The sequence below is a fragment of the Maylandia zebra genome, linkage group LG20 (genome assembly GCF_041146795.1).
Source record: "Maylandia zebra isolate NMK-2024a linkage group LG20, Mzebra_GT3a, whole genome shotgun sequence".
NCBI classification, from domain to species: Eukaryota; Metazoa; Chordata; class Actinopteri; order Cichliformes; family Cichlidae; genus Maylandia; species Maylandia zebra.
This window is the reverse complement of record NC_135186.1, coordinates 26955510-26967738: the sequence shown is the minus strand read 5'-3', so window position 1 is coordinate 26967738 and position 12229 is coordinate 26955510. Positions and strand designations below refer to the sequence as shown.

At 41.1% G+C, this 12229-nt stretch overlaps 1 protein-coding gene across 8 annotated transcripts in view; it reads left to right on the top strand.

The window, feature by feature from the left end:
* The window catches only part of anks1aa (ankyrin repeat and sterile alpha motif domain containing 1Aa), a 64760-nt gene extending 55925 nt beyond the window's left edge, over positions 1-8835 (top strand). For 4 of the 8 annotated variants that reach the window (XM_076878255.1, XM_023154872.3, XM_023154877.3 and 1 more), the window contains 7 exons: positions 165-335; positions 418-555; positions 648-719; positions 811-897; positions 1416-1553; positions 3448-3630; positions 5871-6447. In XM_076878255.1, coding sequence (XP_076734370.1) covers positions 165-335; positions 418-555; positions 648-719; positions 811-897; positions 1416-1553; positions 3448-3630; positions 5871-5987 — 906 coding nt within the window. In that variant the 3' untranslated portion in view covers positions 5988-6447. The other 4 variants (XM_023154875.3, XM_023154876.3, XM_076878256.1 and 1 more) reach the window with 3 other exon arrangements.
* Positions 8836-12229: the final 3394 nt, after the last annotated feature.

Sequence of the window (12229 nt, the reverse complement as noted above, 5' to 3'; positions counted from 1 at the left end):
GATGTTTGAATACTGTCCGACAAACTTAGGCTTACGTTTCAAATTCTTTATTTTTAGCCTGTAAATGTTGCAAAGTATATTGACAAAGATGAATGCCTGATGGCTAATGATAGAGAGTGCATCTGACATGAGATACTCAACTGTGTCATATTACATCTCTGCAGTGCCAAGACCTGCCTGGATCCCAGACTTCATCTCCCATGAGTCAGATGGAGCCCTACACAGGACGCTCAATGGACCCTCTGCTGCCTGCAGGCGAGCCAGGGAGGAAAAAAGCACAAGAAAACGACTATGACGTTACCCAAAGATATCGCAGCGAACGACACAGGCCTCCTGTATGTGGTATATCTACGAGTGTGTTAATGGTTATTGAGGGCCTCTGCCAGGCTTCTTTGATAGTTATGGTTATTTTTATAGGAGCGACATGAAGACTGGCAACGAGAGCCCCGCCTGACCTTGCGGCCACCTAGTCTAGCAGCACCGTACGCCCCGGTTCAGAACTGGCATCACCAACCAGAGAAACTCATCTTTGAATCCTGCGCTTATGAAGCTAGTGTACGTCTGCACCATTCTCCTTCCTACATGATTCCGCTTCATTGATTAAACACATCAGCAGTAATGTCTTTTTCCCCTCCATTTCATTACAGTATCTTGGTTCCATGCTTATTAAGGAACTAAGGGGCACTGAGTCCACGCAGGATGCTTGTGCCAAAATGCGGGTATGACAAGTTTCTCCAATCTCTGAGGATAAACTCATAGATATTGTTTGTGTGAGTGGCAATTGACCTGTCCTTTTAATCTTCCCTCCAGAGGTCAACAGAGCAAATGAGAAAAGTCCCGACTATCGTCCTCTCAATCACATACAAGGGTGTGAAGTTTATCGACGCAGCCAACAAGGTTAGCGACTACACACATGCACACACACACACGTGCATACACATTTTCTCTTTGCGTCTTCTTAACCAGACGTGTTCTTTGAGGCGTGTGATACATCAAATTGAGGCCGGGGCAAATGACAGCATGTTTCCTTTTTTAATGTGTGCATGAAAGTGACTCAGTCAGACATCAAGCTTCCTCTCTTTCTGTGATTGTAAATATCATGCTTGCAAGTTTGTGTCAGATTAGTTTGTGCTTATATTTCCTTATAGGAAGCAAATCTGATTGACATTTAGTTGACATTAATAAAAAAAGGCTTTGAAATGTTGAAGCTCAACATGGTCTTGTTGTAGTTGCACTTGTGATGGCTGGCAGTCAGTGTCTCTCCTTTAACCGTTTAGTTTTTTTTATTTTGTAACATTTTCTAACAGCATTATTGTCTCAATGTTGATGGAATGAAATAAAAATTTAAAAAAATGAAAGAATGCACTGTGTACTCTCGTTACTAAACCTCACTCATGTTGCCCTTCTCGGTCCAGAACATCATTGCAGAGCACGAGATCCGTAACATTTCTTGTGCAGCCCAGGACCCAGAGGACTTGTGCACATTTGCCTACATCACTAAGGACCTGCAGACCAGCCACCATTACTGCCATGTCTTCAGCACAGTAGATGTGGTAAGGACACTTGTACTGGGCTCTATTGTGCTATAGATGGTAAAAAAGATGATTGTGTGATTGTGCTGTCACCCATCGCTCTTGAAGCTTTTATATGCTGGCGTTTTAGAGCCAGACGTCATCTTACAAAGATGGGAGGGTGGAGGGTTTACTTAGCAGCTAGCGCTTAGCAAGTTTCATTCATAAACAGCAGCTCATGGCATGCAAGCAGGCATGCAATATAGAGACACACATACAGGCTAATTAATGTAAGAAACAGATGGACATTAGAGCACAAACTTCTTGGATGGTCAGCACCACACAGAAATGAACAGTATTAGTCATGTAATCAATTAGAAATGTTCTAAAAGTCACCAGTAGTAGTAAGCACACGGTGAAGAGCTCCAGTTTAGTACTTCAGAATGAGTCCTCAGTTATTATGTTGTTATTAAATTGTTATGAAGGGGGAAACAATCCACAGAAGCCAAAATATTTTTTGTACCATACTGTAAAATGTGACATTTTAACATGGAAGTCTGTCATTTTTGGAGCCAGCTTCAAGCTTTGCACAGAGGAACTGCAGTTTTTGTACTTCTGGAGTTTCTCCCCCGTGTTCAAAAACAAAGTACAGATTTATCTTCTAGTTATGTCAGCTTGCAGTTTGTCTGCTTATTCAGGGAACCAGTGGGCCTTGAACAGTAGTAGTAGCTCAGTGTGTATTTTACGTGTAGTTGTTTTTTTTTTTCCTGTGTAATAATATTCAACATTGCTATCAATACATTTTTCAAAAAATGCCTCTCTGTGCAAAATGGGTTCAAAAACATAAACAACTGTGGGATCCTGTTTGTCTGTGTCTGATATTATTTGTATCCCACTGTAACTTTACTGTATAAAGAGCTAACATCTCCAAAATGTCAGGAGTAGTTAGTCATTACAAGAAGTGTTTGTGAGCTAAAAATCAAGAATGTGGGATACTGTGTCTGTGATTTGGAGAGCCCAGCGCTGCTCCCGACGCAGGAAAAACCAATTCTGCAGTGGAGACCTACCTGGCACTTGTGCAGGTGAAGCCAAAGGGAAGATATGCTTCATCATATTTTCTAGTCTTTGACTTGGAAGGATGTTGGTTTGAAAACCTATTTGGCGATGCTTCATCTCCTGCTTTGCGTTTGTGTGGCAGCCCCGTCAGAAACCTGTCTGTTATGCTAGTAGTAGCTTGACAAGGGTTTTCAGCTGCAGACAGTAATGCTTTTGTATTTGATTGCGGGCTGTTGGTAGTCATTAAACACTGAAACGCTATGAGTCAAATAGTTACCACAGCTTTGCCGTGTCCCTTCTGCTACCGAAAGTGTCCATATGAATCTCCTTTATTTGGTTATTTTAAACTGCACTGACTATATGGCTGCTTTCAGGGTCCGCCTGGCACAATCGTCACTACACAAGAGATGTTTCTGCGTATTGGTGTACATGGAGTGCTTTATCTCAGGGCAGGTTACTACATCAAAGGATATAAAGAGGATTTCACAGCTCTGTGTTATGTGTCTCTTCAAATGATGATTGTTGTTCCCACCATAGGATTGCTTTTTCAGATAACGTATAAAGCATGAATCATCTGTCTTTAGTCTGCAGAGCTTGTTCGTACCTGGGAGCTGTCAGGGTAAAACAGAATAATCCAGCAGCTTTATTACTGAGCTACAGAGGATGGATCTAGTTTAGGAACAGGGGGTTGCTGCACAATACTCCTGAGATTACTGCCACTTCTTCAGGTTATGCAATTTTGTTTTGAAGAAGTTTTGGAGGAAAAAAATCTTTCTTCTGTTACGTTTTGCTGTCTCGCTGCACACTGTGATGGTGGTGGTCCTTTGGCTAAAGGCTTGTAATGACTCCGTGATCCTCCTCTTTCTCCCTTTCTGTATAGAACCTGACCTATGAGATTATACTGACACTGGGCCAGGCGTTTGAGGTAGCATATCAGCTGGCTCTGCAGGCCCAGAGGACCAAACCGCACCAGAGCGTCCCAGCTGGATCTGGATCAGAGGTCATTGAGACCAAGTCCAGCAAACCTGTGCCCAAACCACGAGGCAGCATACGCAAAACAGCGGTGAGTTGGTTGTTAAAAAGTATTGTAGTAAAAACACCAAATAAAGCTGAAATATTGTTCAACGTGTTCTCGAGCAAATTTGGAATTTTAAATCCTTTTACTTCTCTGTGCCAGAAAAAAATCTTTTTGTGTTTTGTGATTACATTTGCAGCACACGCCTAATTTTTTGGAAGCAAAAACGATGTTAGATTGCTTGCGTCAGTCTACACCTCTCGACATCACTGTGGTTATGCTATGCTGATGTCCATCTGGGCATTAGCATTAAACCATTAAGAGGGAAGCTTGTGCTGAATATAAATGAGCCAAGTCCACCTCAGGGACAAGTCACACATTTCTAGCTGCAGCTTAATGATCACAATGATTTAACAATGTAATTCTGTTCAGTGTTTTCATCTGTGTGGCTTTTTTTTTTTTTTTTTTCACATGTACATTTTTAAATGTGTTTAATCAGCACCTGAGCACACATGCACTTCATACTCAGTTACACACATCCACACCGATAAGCACACATAAGCTTCAAAATGCACCTGCAGTGTCTTCTGTGTTGTGTGTGACCTTTCAGACTCCTCATGTGTCATGCCTGTTAAAATCTGTGTCCCTTTTCCTGCCCTTTAAGTTCTTTGACTCTGTCGCTGCTTCGTCCTGGTTCTTTGTGCACTTTCCCTTTTCTCTTCTAATCTTCGTCTCCGTCTGGCTCGCTTCTCTTCCTCCTGGTGGTGTTTATTCCTCCCAGGACTCTCCTCTTCCTCTCGACAGTCGTTGCTGTTACTGTTCCACCTGCACCAACCACCGTCCCTCCTTCCTACCGCTGCACTCTGCCAGCCATGCTGCTCAGGTGCTGCCTCCTATCCCATCCCCATCCCTTCTCACCCACTCGTTGTTGTTATTTTTATTTCACTATCTTTTCTCTGCTATATGTTGAAAACTACAAATCATGATGTATCCTGTTAACTCCAACGCCCTCTAGTGACACGCTTGTAGTAAGACAGACAAAGTTTATATACTGTACACAGAATTCTTTTTGGGTGTTTTTACTTAAACTTTATGATATACATAGAGAAAATGTTGTTATTATATTTTATCAATAAAAAGCCAGCAAAATTTTCTGCTTACTAATTGCTCCCAAAAGTGCTCAGCAAAATGAGAACCAGGAAAAGTTAAAATTGCAAAAATTGCAAATCTCATAGACCCATATTTTTATTGACATCTGAACACGCAAAACATTTTAACTGTTTACACTGAGAAAAACATAAGATCGATTTCTGGGAGATGAGGAAACCAGTTGCCGGACTTTCAGCAGAGAAATGTGTCCCATTCTTGTTTATTGTATTGTTTTTAGCTGCTCAGTAGTTCTCTGTCTTCTTTGTTGTATTTCATGGTGTGTCAACTGTTTTTAATTGTGAAAGGTCTGAACTGCAGTTCAGCACCGAAGCTATGCGGCTGTAACAGATGAAGTATGTGGTTTAGTTTAGTTTAGTTTAGTCGAACTATGCAAGGCCTTCCCTGAAAAAGACGTCATCTGGATGGAAGCACGTGTTGCTCTAAAACCTGTAGATACCTTTCGGCAATAATGTTTTGCCATGTGTGCAAGCTGCCTATTTCATGGGAACGATCCACCCACATACCATGAGAGATGCAGGCTTTTAAACTGAGCACTGACGGTCCCTCTCCTCCAGAGGACTTTTCATCTGTGTTTTCTAAAAAGAATTTTAAATTTGGATTTGTCTGACCACATGACAGTTTTCCAAGTTGCCCCAGAGCTTTGGCTCAGAGAAGATGGCAGTGCATCGCATAGTACTTCTGATCTTTTGAGCCCCAACTATTCTGAGAAATGTTGCTGCCATCAAATTCAAAATGACTTAATGTTTTTCATGAAATAGTGAAAAGTTAAACCTTTTTGTCTAATATAATAAATAAAATATGGGTTTATGAGATCTGCAAATCATTGCATCCTGTTTTCTTTACATTTTACGCAGCATTCCAACTTTTTTTGGGATCGGGGTTGTAATTTTATGATAATTGATGGATAGGTGTGATGCTGCATCGTTTATGGAATCTGTTTAAACACAAACATCAACACTTTCATGGGTAAATGTGGTTAAATTTCACCACAAACAATTACAGTTTGTTGGCACAATAATACTTCATTGCTGCATTTTGAATCTAAGCATTACAAAAAGTGTAATCAGCCTCGTATGTGAAGATTCAGATATTTCATTGCTGTCTGTTTGTACTCACAGGGGGACATCGTGGACCAGGAAGGCGATTCTCAGTCCCAGGGTAGTGCCACGTGGCTCATGGACCCCAAGGAATCCAAGCGCACTATCAGCACTAAGTACGAGACCACCATTTTCTGAGTGGACCTCTCTTCCTCCTGGGCTCAGCCTCACCCTCCTTCCTTCCCCTCCTTCTGTGTGCCTTTCACTGTGACGCTGCCTCTTTCTCCGCGCTGGACCTCTGCTCCTCCCCACCGCCATCACTTGTTTCCTCCTCCGACAACACCACAGTCTGTGGCAACTGACCAGCTGTTGCCCCTTCTTATGTTTAACTCCCAGCACCTTTACACTTTTTCTCAATTATTAATGCAACCCCTCCACCTCGCCCACCGTCTTCTAGCTGTCTAGTTGGTATCTCTTCTACTGTGAGCCTGCCACTCACTTTCCCTTTTATTCCTCCTTTCTGTTTACCTTATATGCTTCCTCCAACAATGCTTCCCCCTTTTTCTTTTTTTTTTTCTTTTTTTTTTTTTTCTTCCCAACTGTCAACATCCCACTCTTTACTCTTGGTGATAAGCTCTCTCTTTTCTTAATGCTTTTCTTGCTCTGTTAGGCGACGGCCGCTCTGAGGCTTTTCACTCTGACGTTCCAACTCCTGACTTCACCGAGTGCTGAGAAAACTGATTTTTACCACAGCCAAGAGTGACCCACTGCACACATCCTGTACCTGGATGGACACGTTTCCTGAGGAAACTGTGAAACTGATCCTGTAATTCTATGCATCAGTCGGACTGTAGCATGTTTATGTTCGCAGGGATGCAGGTGTTATTGAGGTTAAATAAGATCAATTAAGGGCAAGGCTTTTTTTCTTCTTCTTCTTCTTCTTCTTACAGTCAGCTGCCTGCTTAAAGCCAAAAGAGGCCAAGATCCTAGCACTGTGATATGATCCTTTTGATGCTAATGAAGTAAGCATTTTGGGGTGGGGTTTCTAGAGAGCATCAGAGGGACAGAATAGGGCACAGAGGCAGACATGGATCTGCATGTTAGTGGTCCTTGCTCCAAAAAAACAGCTCAAAATAATTCAAAACTGGCATGCCGTCAACTATCAGTCAGGATTTAAACTCAATGCTTCGTCTAGAGTGAACTAACTACACCTAAGCACTTACATAAAATCCTCAAGTTTGAAAGAATAAGTGCATTTTCCTCTTTTTTTTCCTTTCACAACAAATGCCTTCAGTGTTCATCCTGTCAGCATTGCCTTTCCCCCCCAGTCATACCAGGTTAATGTTTCACAGATGCTTGGTGAAAAGAGTAAATCATTACGAAGGACTTAATCCGTCACTATAGTGCTGTTTGTGTCCATCGGTTTTACTTTATTTTAACTCCACTGCTTTGTGTGCGTGTGTCTGTGTCCCTTCCCTGTAGCTGACACTGTGGCCAATCCCAGACAGTGAGAAAAGGACAGGAATGAGCCCTGTTGAGTGGTGGGTAGGATGTTTTGCTGGATCATTGCCCCACTTCTCACCGAGCAGATCACATCAGCAGTCGGATTGTGCCCACAGTTACACACAGGCCTGGAGAATAAGACGGATGTAAACCTTTCGCCAACGCAACACGCTCCCCCGGTTCATCAGACTTCTCCAACTTCATCACCCTGCACGCACGCACGCACGCACCCGCCTCCATTTAACTTCTCGATGCTTGGAAAAGTGATGGTTGTTCCGTGCGACATTAGAGACGGATGTGTTTGTTGTGTTGCGTGCATTTCCTCCGAAATGAACCATCACGTCCCTCACTGAGAGTTGGTGTTTATCGTTTCAGGAAATGTACCTGCCGTTTTCAAAGCAGAACTTGTAGTTAAAGGGGAAGTTGCTGCAGAGATGAGGAACATTCACTTTTTATTATGAAACAAACTGTCAGACGAGAGACCTCACACTGTAGGTACACACTTCTTCCTGGGTTGTTTGTCCTGTATCCAAACATTTTAGCTGCTTTCATCACCATCAGCTTACATACATGTGTAACTGTGATAAAACAATGTAATCTTGCATGGGAGGAGCTCTCTTACCAAACTCAAGGGGCAAAGAAACTGACACTAAAAGACTGTTTTATATTGAAATAACGGGGGATGGCGTTTATTTTACTTTTTGCATGTGTATGCGCGCGTGTGTGTGTGTGTGTGTGTGTGGGTGTGTGGGCGTTTACTTTTTTTTTATAGGACTATGATTTGTCCTAATGCTGGAACTGGATCAGGTGTGGTTCTTTCTCTCCTTCCCTGCCCCTTTGTTCAGTTAATCTCGACAAGATTATTCACCAAACCTGCCATGCAGGCTGGTACGACTCTAGATTTATAGCTGCAGACAAGAACAATAGGGCACGGCATGTTTCTCTAGCTAACTCCTAATATGTTGACTGTTAATGGTACTGTTTGGTCCACCAATCTGTATATGGGTGCATAGTCGGCTCATTTTGATTTAACTCTTGTATATGTGGTACATTTTTATCCGGCCAGTACGATAACTCTATGGCACACTGTCTTCAGCGCGCTGGTGTCAGCACCTTTAGCCATCAGCCTGGTCCTGCTCTGCTTTTGCACATTGCTGAGGATCAGGAAAGATATTTTGGGACTAATCTGATGACAACAATGATGAGAATGATATTGTACATGAATCTAGCGGTCTGTATTTTGATACTTGAATGATTTTTGTTTTTATAGATATCTATATATATATATGTATGTATATGTATGTATGTACGTATGTAATTTTTGACACTTGTCAAAAAAGAGAAAAGGACTATGTCTTATAAAGTTAAACATATCGTGAATAAATACCCTGTGATTTTAAAAAAAAAAAAAAAAGAAGGCTGAGAACATGACTCAGAAGAGGGACCTCACTTCAGAGAAAAAGATTGTAAATAATCTTGGGCTTCCAGTCTTTTTTATGATTATTTTTCATAATTGTACAACTAATAAATGGTACAGTTAGAATCGTTGTCTCTGGATGTTTATTAGGACATTCTTTGTTCTTGTTTTAACGGCTCTTCCTCCAAATTTGGGTAAATTTCTGATGGATTTACAGTTCTGTTGCAGTCTTTAAGGGTAAGTGATGCATGAGTGTCGATGCATTCAGAGTATCTCGATTTGGCTCAGGGCAGCTGAGGTTAGTGGACGTCTTCCAATGAAATGTTTGCCCTCCACCCCATCTCCACATCATAAACTTCTCTGCAACAGCTCAGTGGATTTACAAAGGAAATCTGTATTACAGCTGCTTCTTCTGTCAGTCTATTAAAAAAAAAAAATGTTCATCAGAACAAAGAGAAACTTTTTATTTGAACTGAAGTTCACTTTTCAGCACAGGATTATAAACACAACAGTTTTGCTTTTCTTTGCCCCTTTGACCTCGGTCACCTTCAGTTTTATTACTGCTGTCACCTTTTAAACCTTACATGACCCATATTGTGCTTTTGACTTTGTGTTCATGTTTAGCTTTATCTGCTCAAGTTAATTTAAATATTGCAAAGGTTTGAAATTGCCCCAACTTCTGGTTGTGCTTTGACAATTATTTTTTATCTTTGTTATGAGGGAAATGAGTCAGAAGAAAATTGCTGCAGCTATAATTCGAATGCCAGCTGCGGTGAAATGTCAACAGCAAGACGTTGATGTGTTTACTCAAAATAATTATTACATTTGTAAGTATAAAATGAAATAGACTTTTAATGTTGACTGAATAGAAGTTCTAATGTTGGTTTTGGGGGAGAAAAGGCAAATCTCACTCAGTTTAACAAAATATTTAAGCAAGTGATTGAAATACCTGATGTTTTCCGTGTATTACAAAGTATTTCCAATTAAACTTAAGTTGTTCATTGTTTTTAGCTGCAAATTCAACTGGCAAGAGTGAATTCAGTTTGTTCTGTAATCTAAGTAATGAGTACGTCTTTAAAAAATGTCAAACTATGGCTGCATCTTTGATGTGACTGCTTGCATGGGGAAAAAAAAAAAAAAGTACTAGCAGCGGCCCAATGACAGATGAGATGATGGAGATGTTTACACATCTGTCACAGACATGCTGCTGTTCCTGGAAAACAGATGCTGACTGTGAGATCTGATCCACAGATGTTCTGCTTTGCTCACAGAAATCACACAGACTGTGTGTGGTATCTGGCCTGTAAAAATGGAAAATATTATTACTGAAATAAATGTTTGGTGGTAGTAATTTTACAATCAGATGCTGAGAATCTAGGTTACCTTGTATTCTCACAGAAGTTGTGTTGTAGTCATGTTGGTCAGGCAAGCTGAAATAGCTCCACATCTACTGGATGGGTTTCCCTTGCATTTCCCACAGATACAAATGTCCTAAAGCAACAGTCTTTAATGGCTCTGATTAACCGCTTAATTTTCTGAGGTTGACACACTCATGTTTTAGTATTAATTGCAGTGAAAATTGATGCAGATGTTCCTGTTCCCCTCAAGATAGTTCAATTTTGATTTGGCAACAGATCAAACTTTCTTTTTGTGCTGTAATTTCCTGCTTCTTCTGCTACTCAGTGATAAAAATCTTAGAAACGTGGTGTCAAGCCAGATACTTACTCTGGATGGCATTACATTGGCTTCCAGTAACACTGAGAGGAACCTTGGAGTCATTTCTGACCAGGATAGATCTTTCAGTGTTCATATTACACAAATATCTAGGACAGCATTGTTGCAATTGTGCAATATCTCAAAATTAGAAACGTGCCGTCTCAGAGTGTTGCTGAAAAATTAGTTCATATGTTATTACTTGTAGACGGCAATATTACAATTCATTATTTTCAAAACTCCCTGAAAAGCCTTCAGTTGAGCCGAAATGCTCCAGCAAGATAACTAACGGAGCACATTTCTCCCATACTGGCTTCTCTTCATTGGCTGCCTGTTAAATCCAGATATCCTGCTCCTCGCATACAAGGTTTTGAATAATGAGGCTCCATCTTATCTTAAACACCTCATAGAACTGTACCACCCCAACAGAGCACTTCGCTCTCAGACTCGCGGTTCCTAGAGTATTTAAAAGTAGAATGAGGGGCAGAATGTTCAGCTTTCAGGCCTCTTGTCTGTGAAAGCAGCTCCCAGTTTGGATTCGGGAGACAAACACCCTTTCAAATTTAAAGATAAATCTCTATTTGATGAAGCTTATAGTTAGGGCTGGATCAGGTGAGCCCGAATCCTCCCTTAGTTATGCTTCAATAGGCCAAATCTTCCAGGGGCTTCCCACGATTCAATTCAATTTTATTTATACAGCGACAAATCACAACAACAGTCGCCTCAAGGTGCTTTATATTGTAAGGTAGACCCTACAATAATACATTGTGAGAAAAACCCAACACTCATAAGACCCCCCTATGAGCAAGCACTTTGGTGACAGTGGGAAGGAAAAACACTCTTTTAACAGGACGAAACCTCCAGCAGAACCAGACTCAGGGTGGGGCAGCCATCGGCCATGACCGGTTGGGGAGAGAGAAGGAAGACAGGATAAAGACATGCTGTGGAAGAGAGCCAGAGATGAATAACAAGTATGATTCAGTGCAGAGAGGTCTATTAACACATAATGAGTGAGAAAGGTGGCTGAAGAAGAAACACTCAATGCATCATGGGAAACCCCCAGCAGCCTACACCTATTGCAGCATAACTGATCCAGCCCTAACTATATGCTTTAACAAAAAGGAAAGTTTGAAGCCTAATCTTAAAAGTAGAGATGGTGTCTGTCTCACAAATCCAAACTGGAAGGTTTGGATGTACTGAGTATTTTTCACTCACTATGTGTTTATACACCGCTCTGCACTTATCATCACTTATTATTAAACCGTGGCTCTTTTCCACAGCTTGTCTCTAGCCCTGCCTCCCTCTCCTCATCCACAACAGGTGGCGACAATGGCCGCCCCTCCCTGAGCCTGATTCTGTTAAAAGGTTTTAAAAGGGAGTTTTTCCTTCCCTTGCACTTTTGCCAGGTGCTTGCTTATAGAGCCTCATCTGATTGTTGGGGTTTTGCTATTATTGTAAATTATATTGTATTATTCATGTTTTTTATATTATATTGTATTATTGTAGCGCTTTTACTTTACAAGTAAAGGGCTTTGAGACGACTGTTGTGATGTGGCGCTATGCAAATCCAATTGAATTACAGTACATTGGTTTAAATATGTTATTAACATGCGTATATATAGTGATATATAGTGTTATAATAACTTAATATAAGTGACAGTATTCCACACAGAAAAGTAAAAGGTGAAAAATCATTTGAGGTTTCGCTCGTTTTACTGCTGTTCTCCTATTGGCTCTTCCTTGGAAAAGTCTCAGTCGCCCAGTTCTCTGATTGGCCACAAACCAACCTGTGCGGAAGTTAATTGCC